Here is a 15772-nt window from a genome sequence, read left to right on the forward strand (position 1 = left end):
GACACAGGGAAATAACAATTACCTTTGAAAATAATATGTCTACCATAGAGGCTTCATAGGCATTTCCAGATTAAACCCACTTACTGGTTGCTGGGAATTTAAGAAGGAAAAGAAAGAACGCTTGTGTACTCCAAACCTCATTTTACTCTTTTATCAAGAACAGCTTCAAATATGTTGCATTAAAATCCTTAAACAGTGGGATTGATTTAGAACTAAGAATATATCCTCTTAAGGTAGTTTTGGAGAGAGGTAACACTCTGAGTCACCTAAATTAGAATTTTAAAGAGGTTTTGCAGAGTCTCAATTTTCCCTGAAAGATTCAAATTAAAGGATCTCACTTCACAAAAACAAACTCATGGATGATGGGAGCATTTCCTTTCACCTAAGAAAATGAAGCACATGACTCTGGGTTTACAGATTGCTTAAGGGAACTAATAAATCTGTTCAGGGTATTGTTTATAAGCTACAGTTAGGGTTTTCCAGGAGGTTATAAGTTTTCAGTTTTTTTCCTCCCTCTTAGAGATAGTAGGAAATGACATTAAATTTCTAAATCAAATAAGAATGTTGAAGGGTCCATAAGACTATAAAGCTTGGCAATATCCATGGAATTACTGCCCTCTCTTTTTTTCTCTACAGGTCATCCCAGCATAAACTATACAGTGGAGTCCATGGAGAAATTCAATCAGTCTGAAGTATCAGAATTCATTTTGCTAGGACTCACGAGTTCACAGCATATTCAGTTTCTTCTCTTTCCACTCTTCTCTATTATCGATGTAGCCACAGTTTTGGGGGACCTTCTCATTGTTGTCACAGTGTATTCTACCCCAAACCTGAACACCCCCATGTACTTTCTCCTTGGGAACCTCTCTGTTGTGGATATGACCCTTGCTTCTTTTGCCACCCCTAAGATGATTGTGAACTTGGTTAAAAAGCATAAGACCATTTCCTTTGCTGGATGTTTTACTCAGATCTTTCTCCTTCACTTACTGGGTGGGGTTGAAATGGTACTCTTGGTCTCCATGGCATATGACAGTTATGTGGCCATTTGTAAGCCCCTACACTACATGACCATCATGAACAAAAAAGTGTGTGTTTCACTGGTAGAGGCCTCATTGTTCTCAGGTCTTCTTCACTCAGGGCTTCAGATACCTTTTGTTGTGAACCTGCCATTCTGTGGCCCTAATGTGTTGGACAGCATTTACTGTAACCTTCCTATGGTTACTAAGCTTGCCTGTATACATACTTACATTGTACAGATTGTCATTGTTGCCAACAGTGGAATGATATCCCTGAGCTGTTTCATGATTTTGCTTATCTCCTACAGCCTTATCCTCATTACCATTAAGAACCATACATCTACTGGGCAGTCCAAAGCCCAATCTAACTTGATGGCTCACATTACAGTGGTAATTCTCTTCTATGGCCCATGTATTTTCATCTATATCTGGCCCTTAAGCAACCACTCTGTGGATAAGTTCTTTGCTATATTTTACACCATTGTCACTCCCATCTTGAATCCAATTATCTACACTCTGAGAAACAGAGAAATGATGTCAGCTATGAAGAAACTCTGGAGTGTTTTTGGAGCTCCTAACAAGTGATATAGGTTAAAAATATAATTTAATTAGAAATAATATATTTAATGCTCTAAGAATTCTTTCTAAAAATAAAATAATTTTATTCATATTGAACAAGTGAGGAAGACAGCAAGAATATAAAAATCATTTACTTTCTTGATGTACAATCAAGAAAGAATCAATTGATAAATACTTTTGGTGTCTCCTAAGAAGGCATAAATTCTGAGTTTCAGTATCTACTTACACCATCAGTGTATACTCATTTTTCCTGTTGCCTCCAATCTAAGAGGGGTTTGTATACGTTCCTTAAGTCTGTTGGTATTACCAAATCTTACTCCCATCGTCCCATGTAATAATACTGCACTTCAAAAAAATAAGTACTGATTCAAAAAACTATGCATTCCGGAAAAGACATTGACTTTTTTCTTAAAAATAGTATGAATTTAAAATAATGACTTCTAATATTAAATGACTATTATTACTTTCCAAGAAATTAATATATTGACATATAGGTTTCAACTGTATTAATTCCCATTAATGAAACAAGATTCTATAGAATTTCTCAAGCTGTGACTCTGCAAATATATTTTACAATTTTTAATTTCATTCCCTCTGTAACATGTGAAAATGATATAAGATATAAAAATCAGCAGCTGTAAATAATTTTATCTTTTAAACAAATATAATCCTAGGCAAAGTCCAGTGGTGACAACAAAAAACAATATATATGTTTTGGTAGATAATTTTCTCTACTTTCACATACCCTTTGACCATAATTATAAAAATAGAGTTTAATGATTAAGGAAGACCTTGCTACCTTAGTAAAGAAATTTCAGGTACTAACACCAACTCCAGTTACAGATACAGAAGGAAATAGGAAAATAATTCTGTGCATTCTGTCAATAAAATAAAATGATCTGAATAAATCCACAACAAGGAAATATTTTGTGTTGTTTTAATGTAAGGAAAAAGTTGAGCACTGAATTTTCTGGATGTCTATTATGTTTATGAGCAAGTTATTTTAGAATACATTTCCAATAAATTCCAATTCTCTTAGGCATTCTTTTCTCCAGTCTCATTGAGAGAAAATGAAGATAATCTTGCATTCCACAAAGCAAATCAAGAATTTGTGAAAGTGAACCATAACTAAAACACAAACAGCACAACAGACAGGAACTCAGAAGCCCTTCTACTATAAATGTACACAGATAAATGCTTCCACCACTAACCGCTCAGCCATAATATAAATAGAATAAGAATGCTAGGCACTATGAAAGAATATTATCTGGTTCATTCAAAACAAGTAACAGATTCTAGGAAGGAAAGTAGGGTTCTAGAGAACTCTTTCATATTTCACAAAAAAACAGAGTTCCCTATTACATTATATAGCTCGGGCTCATACCCACTTCCAGAGATGGAAGTGCAGGGACAGTTTTATACATAGACCAGCAAGCTATCTGATGACCTCAACTGTCCCCAGAAAACAATTTCAATGCACAAAAATATGCAAACAGTAACATATTTCCTTGGTTTTAGCCATGTATATTATATCAGAAATGAGTTTATTGATTCCATTTTTCTACAACACCCAGCCAAGATTGAAGCCCTAGGGAAATGATGTCCTCCTGGGCATGAAGAACTTGAATACATAGGGAAAAAGTTCAGAAGAAAATGGCAAAAGCCCTGAGATGCATAGATTTTGCCTATTTTGAAATCATTTTGCACTTGCTTTTATCATACTGTATAACATTAGGAGCAATGCCCAAAAAGAAAACACAGCTGTGAAGAAACTTCTTGTGATATTGGAAAATCAGTTATTGGGCTCTAGTTAGAGGTCTAGAACTAGTAGTCAATGCTATCTAGGGTGTGTTTATTTCCTAGCTACTAAAACAAATACAATAGAATATGTTGCCTTAGTATCAGGAAGATATTGATTCATGGATTAAGAGGTTAGAATGCCTGCTGCCTCCCAGGGTCAGTATCTTCAGGTTGCCCAGCTATCTTTGCAATTCCTTGTCTTTTCTATCATATGGCAATGTATATGGTTGTTTCTTCTCTCTCTTTTATGTTCTGTTGACCTACAAGTTTTTATTTTGTACTGTGGCTTCTTTCTCTGTGGCCTTCTAAAGAAAGTTCTCCAGTAGTGGGATTAAGACTCATTCTGATTCAGCTGCAGCACACCTTACCTAATGTAACTTCACCAAAATTTCCTATTTATAATGAGTTCAGGTCCACAGGAAAGGATTCAGATTAAGAACATTTTTTTCTGAGGTACATAACTTCAAGGTACCACACATGTGTATCACGTTCTAAAAGAAATCAATTTATGTTTGTTCCACAGTAAGAAACAAGCAAATGTTCATAATAGCTCAAATCATAATTGCCAAATTTGAAGTCACTCAAATGTTCATCAACTAGCAAATGGGTAAACAATGCAATGTATTCTTACAAAGGACAATTTCTGAGCAATGAAAAGAAAATAAGCATAGAAAACAAAAATAGAGGCAGGACTTTCAGAATGGCTGCATGAATGACTGAGCAGATCATCTTCCTTGAAAAAAAAATTAAAACTCGATAAAAATCCCCTAAAACAACATTTAAAGTCCTTTAAAATTGACCAAAGGCCATACAAAACTTTTGTGAAGAATTCATTCAATAAAACAGATGGAAGGTAATTAGGATATTGGAATGGTGTGACATTTAAGCCAGAGGCTGCTCCCATTCTCCCCAGCAATAGGTTGTGAAAATTTTACCTGAACAAGTGAGGTAACCTGTGAGAATAGCCAACTTCAACCCCTTCTAGCTTGATTCCTGGAACACAGAGGTGGTATTCCTTTTTGGCCCAAATAGGGATATGAAACCTGGTAGCTCCCATCCCTTCAGTTCCTTAGTTCAGGCTCTATGTTATAGAGGTTCTGCCTTGTATGAATATGTGAGGTTGGAAGGACTGACAGCTGCATGGCCCTGCCTGAGGGAGCTGAAAATATTTGGAGTGGAATATGGGAAATCCATGCCCCAGTCCCATTTTAGAAAACAATAAATATCAGAGTGTGGGAGATCTCTACCACCCATACAGAAATAAAAAAGTATTATAAAGGAATTGTATATTTGCTGTTTGACAACAAACTAGATAACTTACATGAAATAGAAAAATGTCCTGAAAGACAAAAATTACTGAAAGCTACTTCCAAAAAAGTGAAAAATATGAGATCTATAAGAAGCAAACAGATTGCATTAGTTATTAAAAACACTTCCAAGAAAGAAAATCTCATGCCTAGAGGAATTCACTGATGAATTCTGCTAATTATTTAAGAAAGTTACAATATCAATTTCACAATGGAGGAATATGCATCACTTTTAACATTTAATGGAGGCAGTATTACTCTGATACTAAAGCCAACAAAAGAGATCAGAAAATAAGAAAATGACCAATGCACATTAGAAATACAGACCTAAATTTATGCTACTTACCAGAAACACACTCTCTGTATAAAGATACAGCTAGGGTAAATATAAAAGGAAAAGCTGGGAAGATATTTTTTCTGTTTTTGTTTTTTTAACATTTAGGTTAGGTTGTCAATCGCCTCACTAAGCATTGGAGGAGTGTCCAGAAACAGTCGATCCACAAACAACAGGAGACACATTATTTTTATATTGTTCATTAATTTTTTTCTGCTCTTTCTCATATATATTTTTTCCTTTTTCCTCTTGATGTTAAAGGAAATCTATGCCAAAACACTAGCCAAACATAAGTGAAAGGTACAAGAACGTTAGAGAACACACATGAAAAAAAATATTCATCAATAAGCATAATGAAGGTCACTAAGACTATAGAAAACCTGGGGAAGGGGAAATTTTAATTTCCAGATATACCCTATTGCAATATTTAAAACGTTAAGTTTTGGACAAAAAAATAGCAAAGCATATGAAGAAACAAAAATCTATAATCCATTTACAAGGATAACTTACAGAAATCCTTTTAGGGAAGACAGATATAGTATGCACAAGAAAACAACTCTAAGTCAATTGTCTTAAATATGTTCAAAAGCTAATGGAAACTGTGGATAAAAAGCTAAAGGAAACCAAGAGAACAGTGTAGAAACAAATAGAAAATATCAATAAAGTGTTAGATATTCAAGAAGTGACCCAAGGGAAATTGTAGAGTCGAAAAGTACAATAACTGAAATGAAAAGCTGATTGGAGAATTACAATAGCATATTTCCACATGCAAAATAAAGAATCAGCAAACTTGAAGTTGTGTCAATTAATGAAAGAATAAAGAAAAATTCTCAGAGCCCATGAGAACTGTAAGGCACCATCAAGTATATCAACATAGGCATAGTGGGTATCCCAAAGTGAGAGGAGAGAGAGAAAAAAGAGCAGAAAGAATATTTAAAGAAATGATGGAAGAAAAAGTTACCCAATTTGATAAGAACATAAACCTACACATCCAAGAAGCTTAATATATTCCAAGACATATAAAAGAAAAGAGATCCACATTGAAATGCATTTAACCAAATTCTTGAAAGAAAATGACATATAGACTTTTTTAAAGCAGCAAGAGAAAAGTGAATTCTCATGTACAAACATTTGCCATAAAGATTAACTGCTTAATTTAAATCCCAAACAAAACAAGTAGGAAAGAAGTGGGAAGAAAATTTTAACATGCTGAAAAAACTGTCAACCAGGAATTCTGTACCCTGCAAAATTATCCCAATAATAAGGAAGAAATAAAGATATTCCAAGATAAACAAGAGCTAATAGACTGCATTCCAAATAAACCTGCCTTACAGGAAATGTTAAATGGAGTGCTTTAGACCAGATTACTTGAGGCCACATATAAAGGAATGAATCTGATCACAATCTTCCACCATATGTGATTAGCTCAAAATGGGGCAACATCCAAATACAAGAGTTAAAGCCAAAAACTTATTAGAAGAAAATATAGTGGTAAATCTTCATGATCTTGGATTAGACAATTAATTCTTAGATATAACACAAAAGTACAAGCAACAAACAAAAAATAGAAAAATTAGATTTCTTCAAAATTAAAACTTTTCTGCCTCAAAGGTCATTACCAAAAAATAGAAAAGATAACCTATATAATATGAAACACCATTTGCAAATAATAAATGTTAGAGGTGTCTAGTATCCATAAAATATAAAGAACTTGCAACAAAACAACAGAAAGTTCAACAACCCAATTTTAAAATGGGCAAAGAGCATGAGTTTGATATTTCCATAAGGTAAATATACAAATGTTAAGAAGCACAAAAGTTTTTAACTATCATTAATTATTAGGAAAATGCACATCAAAACAGAATGGAGGAAAAAAAAAAAACCACTCAGTGGAATGGGATAAGCCATGGTGGTTCAGCAGGCAAAATTCTCGCCTGCCATGCCTGAAATCTGCATTCAATTCCTGGAGTCTTCTCAAGCAAAAAAAACAAAAACAAAAAAAAACAAGCAAACATCAATGAGATCTCCAATTCTGGGCCACCTACCCCACACCCTGATATCCATGAACCCCACATTCCATGCACCTACCTACATCCTGCCTGTGCAACAGCCCCTGTGTATCTGCACAGGCCCTCCATTTACCTCCTACCACACCCTACATCTGTGTCCCTCATGCTTCATCCTGGTACTGTGCTCCAAGGCCTGCATAAGCTGCACCCCATCCCCATGGACCCTGAACCACACCTCCAAGACCCTGCACTATGAATTCCATGCTCTCAGGTATCAATGTAGTACCCCCAACCTGTGCCTATTCCAGTGCTGCAACCCATCACTACATTGTTGTGCCCCACCCCCATCTTGCTCCACATCCATCTTGCAAATACAAAGCATTAGACTACTGAGGGAAATCAATATCTAAAGTAAATCTATCAAGATATTTACATCCCTCAAAGGCAACCAAAGATCACTAAGCATATCAAGATGCAGAAAGATATAGCACAGTCTAATGACCAAATTAAAACAACAGAGGAGATACAGACCTTGGAACAATAATCAGAGATGTTCATCTAACTTTGCTAAATAAAATCAGTCAGGTGATTGATGACATAACAAATTAAAGAAGACACTAGAAGAGGATAAAGAGGAATTTAAAAGAATACGTAGAAAATAGCAGATATCACAGAGATTAAAAATGTTGCAAACCAAGTAAAATATATACTAGAGACACACCACAGAAGATTTGAAAATGCAGAAGAAAGAATGACTGAAATAGAGGATAGAACAAATGATTCAAACACATAAAAGAGCAAATGGTAAAAAAGATGGAAAAATTTTGAATTGGATCTCAGGAAAATGATGAGCAAAAGAAAGTACACAAGTCTAAGAATCATCCGTGTCCCAGAAGGAGAAGAGTAAAGGGTTATGAAAATTAGTGGAAGAGCTTATGGGAAAAAACTTCTCAACCCTTATAAAGGACATAAATAAATATGCAAATCAAAGGAGCCCAACAAACTCCAAATAGAATAAATCCAAATAGGCCTTCCCCAAAACACATACTAATCAGTCTGTCAAAGGTTGAAGAGAAGAAGAAAATCCTGAAACCAGCAAGAGCAAAACAATCAAATACATACAAGTGAAACCACATAAGACAGAGTTTGGACTTCTCAACTGGCACTATGGAGGTGAGAAAGCATTGGTATGATGTATTTAAGATCCTGAAAGAGAAAAACTTCCAGCCAAGAATTCTGTACCAAGCCACATTGTCCCTCAAAAGGCAGTAGTACATGGGACCTGACATCTAGAGGTGAAATTCTCCTTGGTGGCAGGAGAGATAACTTCCAAGGATGAGTCTGGCCCTTGTACCATGTGAAAAATGCCATCCTGACCAAAAGGGGGAAAAAGTGTAAAAATAAAGCAGCAGTGGCTGAGAGAGTTCAAATAATATGAGAGGCTACTGGGGAGATCACTCTTAGGCGAACTTCAGTTAGACATTGCTACCTATCATAATTTGGCAAACTCTAATCAAAACCATTCCAAGTAATCCTAAAGAACATATAGAGCAATATATAAGGTTCTACAAAACTTCCATGCACTTGAGTAACTTTATGAATCTTAAAACATGGAGAATTCAGCCTCCCCAGAACATTAACTGGTTCCATCCCCTATCCCATATTATTTACAGCCCCTTCCAGCATGAAAAAGTTAGAATGGGCGTAGTCCAAATACCCCTAAAGAGTGGGAGAAAGATCAAAGTTGATGGTGGAGATATACAGAGAAGATAGTGTTTAACAAACAAGTATATTTTCTGAATCATTAGACTGATACTTCTTTTAGTCTCCAGTATCTTAAAGGAGCTAGAATTAGGGATTTTAAATTGTGGAACTGAAACCCATTCCAAATTCTGAAATCTGTTCTACAACTAATTGTTGCAATGTGTTTTGAAATTTATTGCTTTTTTGTATATTTCTAATTTTTCATGGGAAATAAAAAAAATACTTATTTTATCCTCCAGTATTTTGGAGCAGCTAGAAAGAAAAATCTGAAATAGTGGAATGGTAACCCAAAACAAACTCTGAAATCTGTTCTGTAACTACTTGTTGAAATGTACTTTGAAAATCATTGATTTTTCTTTCTTTTCTTTGTGTATATGTCATATGTAACAATAAAAAGCATTAACAAAACTTTAATGAGATGTCATATCACTCTGATCAGAATGACTACAAACAAAAAAAAAGGAATATTACAAGCATTAGCAAGGTTGTATAGAAATAAAATTCCTCCACCGTTGCTAGGAGGGTAATGTGGATAAAAGTGAAGCTCTAGCCAGTGGGGATGGGATGGTGGACATGGAATGTAGTGCATTCCAACCTTGGAGCTGTGAGCTATTGAAGCAGGAGGTGTATATGTCTGGGATAGAGCCTGAAGGGACTCATTTGAAGTTATCTTAAAATATTGCAGCAAAGGCACCAACTCTGATAAATGATGGCGATGAGAAAAGAGCTGAGTGATTCAACCTCATTGAGCCTTGTTACCCATGCCTAGAAGAGAGCATGTTTAAGAATCAGCACTACTTCTTTACTAAATCAATGGAATTTCCCTATTTACCAAATTATGGATGCACAGAATTACATCCCTTAAATACCTGTTGGAGTAGGACACTGTCTATCATTCCATTTGCATTTCCTCATTATACCATTTATAAAATAGTATAGCAGTATTCAACACATAATAAACAACTTATTATATTTCATAAAAACTCCAAAGCCTATCTTCTTTTGTTTTGGGATTTTCCAGTAATATAAAGACAAATATAATGGTACTTCACATTCTCCTTCATCCCATTTATTTCTTCAAAGCCCATTGAGGCTGTCTATTGTCTTCTGTTAACTTCCTAATGTGCTATAAAGCAATGTACTGTTTATTCTTTCACTTCCAACCTAAACTGGAGAAAGGAAAGACTTTCATAAAACTATTTTGATGAAGTACATACGAAACAAAAAAAATCCACAGAAAAGTTGTTCATTAGACTGAGGTATATTATAAAGCAGATAGTAGGAAAAATATAAAACATGTAACAACTGAAAATTCTTGACTGAGGATCGTTTTGAATTTTTTTTGTTGATGCTCATGTTCCTACTGGTCAGGATATGATTTCTCTTCCAACTAGAACTGAACTTTTAATTGAATGTAATTTTGTACATCTAGTTAAAGAGCAAGATTGGAGAAAGCATCTACTTAGCACTTAAAGGTCAAATGAAGAATTATTTAAAACCTCACTAATTTTTAACTCTTAGCTGCTTTATATGTGATTTATATGCAATTTTCTTGACTCTTCTTTCTGATTTTAAGGGTGTACTAAAGTTTATATCATTATTAACACATAAGTCCCCAAGAGAAATGCAAAGTAATTTAATTCATTGATTCCTGTTCTGTACAGAATATAGAATAGGAAAATTCACCCATGGGGCTTCTTACAATGGTGGATATAGGTCAGGCTGAGGGAAAGATCTCCCACAGATACTGTCTCCTCCAAAACATGGATGCCATCTCAAGAATATATCAGAGGAATCTGGTCTCAGAGAAAATTTGTATATGGTAAGTCATCTTCTGTCTCTTTGATTCTCTTAAGATAATTTAAAAATATATTTCAATGTACCTGTGCCATGCATGCCTGTTAGGCTTGTAGTTAAGAATGACTTGTTTAGCTTCTGATCTCTTCAGAAGTTAATTCGCAGGTTTTCATCTCCTAACCCAGGACTGGAATCATAGTAGCATGTTTGACACTAGTTTGCACATCAACATAATGCACTGCCTCAGACGTGCTCTGAGGTCCACTTTGGAAGATGATATTTCTTTGAGGGCTACTTATTATTAGCAGCTTTCAGTCTTCTTTTATTTAATGGCCCCCTCCCTTTTTAAAAGATAAGGGTAAAAACACAAAGCTAAGACAACTTTTAACATAGAGCTAGAAATAAAAGGAAGTTACATATTCAGGAAGATGTGATATAAAACTGGGTTACAAAGGGGATAGTGTTGCTTCCTATGAAACGGAGTTCAAAGGATATTAAGAAATGACCAGAGAGAAAGAGACAGATGGGATCAGGAGGTCCGAAGCTCAGTCATAACAGATAACAGACAGCTTTATTCTGAATCAGATCCTGCTTATATTCTTCAGGGTAACAAAAGGCATGCCTGCATTTCCTGAGAAAACAAAGTGCTTAACTTTCTTCATACTTAATGTAACCATTTGGGGTAAACAAACTTTCTCTTACTACAAGACTGCTCTAATTAAAAAGGTAACAATCTCCACAGTTTCCTGTCACCATCCTAAGGCAAGCTGCTCCCAACAAATTCTGCAGGTCTTGTTTTAACCCTTGGCTCCTACAAGATAACATTAAAACACATAAATCAAGAAAAAAAATGAGGAGATGGAATATTCCTTGGGTACCTTATCAATTCTATGTGTATCTCAGGAAATCTAATAACTTTTTGTGTCCAAATTTCCCCTTGTAAAGTATTGACTCTGAGACTCTCACAGTGATTTGAGGTTATCATTTAAATAAAAAATATTTATGAAAGGATACTGCATCTAAAAGAGGATGAAAATTTTGGTGCTACATTTTAATGCCCCTAAAATAACAACCCAATTCATCTCCTTTAATTTTTCAATTTAATTAATCCCAGATTTTTCAGTGCCCATATTTGTGAAAATTCTCCCTCAAAGAATTTCAAAGGTGATTTAACCACAAACATATAATTGCCTTTCGTAAGTGCTCTTAAGATGTTGAATATTCCCCTTGGACATAAAGAGAAGTCAATTTTATGTTCTTTGAGAACAAGCAGCATGTATATTTTGCATTTGTACATTCTACCAAGTTGCTGAGTATATTATATGTTAATTCAGAGAAAGGTTAAGTAGTGTATATTTTAAAGAAAGAGGGCTGATTGATTTTGGTTCAGAAAGAAGTTCATTGACTATATAGTGTTTGTTGACAGTAAGTTTTGCAAATGTATTGCTTTAAGATTCACTTAAATAAAAAGACAGACTGAGAACAAGTAGTATTTACTAAACCTGGTCTGTGTTTCAGGAAAGTTTTAAGTTCTCTTTGTCTTCTTCATTTATTTTCACAACAAGCATAATACATTGAGCATATTTTTTGTTGGCTGGTTGGTTGGTTTTTCACAAGAGAGGAAATGGAACCAGAAACAGGTTTATTGCATAGTCGCAAGATGAATAGAGTGAGTAATAGAGTGAGATGCAATCACTAATAGAGTAAGATGAATCAGTAATAGATTGAGAGAGCAAAAGAGTGAATAATTTAAAAGTCCATGGTTTCTACTTCTTTTCTAAATATCACATTAGTATTAATAGAGTACTATCCAATATTACAAAATATGAATTTTAAAAAGCAGTGTGATTCTTCTTGGTAAACTGTTCTTAGGAATGTACATATTTGCCTTTTCACAAATGCCACTGTCATGCATATTTGAACTCCCATTTTTGCTGTTAGCTCTCTCCTATGTCATTTTTTCCAATGCATACAGAACCATTTACTGAAAAGTTATCCAGAAAAGATATGTGTTGATAAAAAGTTAAATTTCAAGATGAAAGAGAAATTGCTCATGTTCCTCAGAGAACACAAGTCTGTCAAATGTAATCAAGTAAAGCATCAGAACTTTATCATTAAAATTAAGTAAATCTCCCTTACTATGGAACATATGTTTATTTGTGAATTCTGAAACTATTATTGCATAACCCTTTTTCCACAGCAAATGCATATTTCACCTAATTTCTTTAGAAAAAAGCTACTGTTTTAAAATTTTTATTTGAGAATTTATACATTTATAGAAAAATCATGCATAAAATACCAAGTTCCCATATACCACCCTATTACTAATACCTTGCATTATTGTGGCATATTTGTTGCACTTCGTGAAAGAACATTTTTATAATTAGACTATTAACTACAGTCCATTGTTTACAATAGGGTTCAATGTTTGTATTGTACTTCCCCATGTTTATTTTAAAATCTTTATTCTAATATAAAATATACAATCTAAAATATCTCCTTTTAACCACATTCACATATAAAATTCTACGGTGTTATTTATGGTCACAATGTTGTACAACCATAACCACCATGCAGTACCAAAACTTTACTATCAACCCAAATAGAAACTTCCTACAGTTTGAATATTAAATTACCTATCTTTAATTTATGCTTCTGATTTTCAGTATCGGAGAACAGAATATTGGTACTTATAGCGAAGTAATGATTTTCATTTTTGTATCTTCTCCTTGGTACTACCCTTAAAATTTTTAAGGATAAAGGAAGATGAGACACACAAAATTGAAATGAGCCAAGGGAGAATGAAAATAAAGGGTGAAAGGAAACAGGCAATAATCTTTCAATTCTCCAACATGATCAGAATTCTCAATTTACCTAGAGAGCAATATAAGCAATAATGTTACATGTAGAGGTGAGTAATTGATAACCAATTAAGTTTTAACTTCAAAATTCACATAGCCCTAACAGTCAGATGTATAATTTGCTTATATGTGTCTGTATTATTTTCTTACTTTATAGTTTTTCTTTTTGTAACATTTATAGGAGATTGCAATATTTCAATTTCTATGAATTTTCTTGGCATCTAATGACATAAAAAAAGATAAATGGCATTTACAGATATACTTGAGTTTCAGAGAATTTCTATTCAGAGCCCCTGAAGTTAAAATATTAGTCTGAGTTTCCTTCCACTTTTTAGTCCTTTTTTCACATGTCCACTCAAAATGACTTTTGACATATTTAATAAACTAAATGAATTCAATTCAATTGTTGATTTATGTTAATGATATATTATGTACCTTTTATTACATCAGGATCATCATGCCTGGATAATTTTTATACAGCCTTTTAAATCATATTTTCTAAAGGTTGAGTCACCATATATTTTAGCACATAAATCTAGGGATTTAATGCTATGATTCTTAGAGAAAATATTCATCTGAGGCTTGAAGGCACTGTTATACAAATCAAAAAAGCTGTAATGTTTTGTTTTGAATTTCAATATTAGTTCCAAAGCATCTTCCTAAGCATATGACATAATCTAAATTTCTACCCAGATTCTTTTTATTGAACAAGTAAACTGAATCTAGTTTACAGGTGGAACACAAACTTTTCTTTCCCTTTCATGTTACCTTCTCCTGCTTTCCTCATATTTTCTCCTCAGGGTACTTCCACAATAAATCTTCATATAAGAATCTTATCTTCTTTGTTTAAGAATCCATCTCTGGGAAGACAATCTTAGTCATTCAAACATCTTTTTAACATAAAATTGTGCATATGTGGCTAACATTTGTCTGCATAATTGTACTTTTCATGTTCAAATACATATACTAAAATTCTTAAGTAAATGCAAAATTTTAAAAGTAAATATCCATCCCCAACCCATTAACTGACTATCTACCTTTCTCTCTAGGTTTTATTGAAGTAAATCCTGAATAAAATGGATAGAGGAAATCAATCTGTTGTTTCAGAATTTGTGCTGCTGGGACTTAGCCATTCATGGAATATGCAAGTTTTACTCTTAATGATATTTTTGATGCTTTACCTAACCATTGTATTTGGAAATATTGTTATCATGATCTTAATCATCACTGACCTCCATCTCCATTCCCCCATGTACTTCTTGTTGGCCAACCTGTCCTTTGTTGATATATTTTTTTCCTCAGTTACCACACCTAAGATGATCACAGACTTTCTCAGGGAGAGCAAAACCATTTCCTTTGGAGGCTGCATGTGTCAAATACTTTTTGTTCATTTTATTGGAGGGGTTGAGATGGTGCTATTGGTGGTGATGGCCTATGACCGCTATGTGGCCATCTGCAAGCCTCTGCACTACTCCACCATTATGAGCTTGCAAAAGTGCATTGGATTGGTGGTGGCTTCCTGGACAATTGGCTTCGTGCATGCCATGAGTCAAATGGCTGTGATTGTGCAACTACCTTTCTGTGGCCCCAGGGAAATAGACAGCTTCTTCTGTGATATACCACTGGTGATCAAGCTTGCATGTATGGATTCATATACTTTGGGCATATTAATGAATTCTGACAGTGGGGTCCTAGCCATGACCTGCTTTATTCTGTTACTGATCTCCTACACACATATTCTCTTAACTGTCCACCAAAGCTCTAAAACCGGTGCATTGAAGGCACTGTCCACCTGCACTGCCCATATCACGGTGGTGGTACTCTTCTTTGGGCCCTGTATCTTCGTTTATGTGTGGCCACTCAGCGTTACTTGGGTGGACAAATTTCTTGCTGTGTTTTATTCTGTTATCACACCGATTTTAAATCCATCCATTTATGCACTGAGAAATAAAGAGATAAAAAATGCTATGAAGAGATATAGAAACTCCTACATAGATTTCAAGAGAAATTTTTAATGCTCCAGGATCTAATGTGAGCACTATAATTTGATAACATAATGACCCTGTGATTTAGGTTGAAATTTCCAGGTATTTAGCTTATATATGCATGTCATGTCCATCTTCAAATGCAGGAATATGTTTAATATAATTCAAGGAATTACAAAAAATATTAATCATTCAATGTAATACCATGAAACATTACTCTCAAATCCAAATATTAATGATCCTCCTTTATGGAGAAACTACCCAGTCAATCTGCCTATGTCTTTAAATATGTTCAATGAGAATTTTGAAATACTTTCAGC

The 15772-nt window shown here is 34.3% G+C and overlaps 2 protein-coding genes across 2 annotated transcripts; both read left to right on the forward strand.

Annotated features, from left to right (window-relative positions):
• The first annotated feature begins 668 nt into the window (after window positions 1–668).
• On the forward strand, window positions 669–1601 carry LOC143655311 (olfactory receptor 4K17-like). The gene has a single exon (XM_077126692.1). It carries the CDS (start codon window positions 669–671, stop codon window positions 1599–1601), a length of 933 nt encoding a protein of 310 aa, XP_076982807.1.
• Window positions 1602–14543: 12942 nt separating this feature from the next.
• Window positions 14544–15482, forward strand: LOC143654937 (olfactory receptor 4K14-like). The gene has a single exon (XM_077126554.1). It carries the CDS (start codon window positions 14544–14546, stop codon window positions 15480–15482), a length of 939 nt encoding a protein of 312 aa, XP_076982669.1.
• Window positions 15483–15772: the final 290 nt, after the last annotated feature.

The sequence above is a fragment of the Tamandua tetradactyla genome, chromosome 14 (assembly GCF_023851605.1).
Source record: "Tamandua tetradactyla isolate mTamTet1 chromosome 14, mTamTet1.pri, whole genome shotgun sequence".
NCBI classification, from domain to species: Eukaryota; Metazoa; Chordata; class Mammalia; order Pilosa; family Myrmecophagidae; genus Tamandua; species Tamandua tetradactyla.

Bases quoted from the DNA above. Each gene is read 5' to 3' on its own strand.
- LOC143655311 (XM_077126692.1), top strand. From the start codon at position 669: ATGGAGAAATTCAATCAGTCTGAAGTATCAGAATTCATTTTGCTAGGA.
- LOC143654937 (XM_077126554.1), top strand. From the start codon at position 14,544: ATGGATAGAGGAAATCAATCTGTTGTTTCAGAATTTGTGCTGCTGGGA.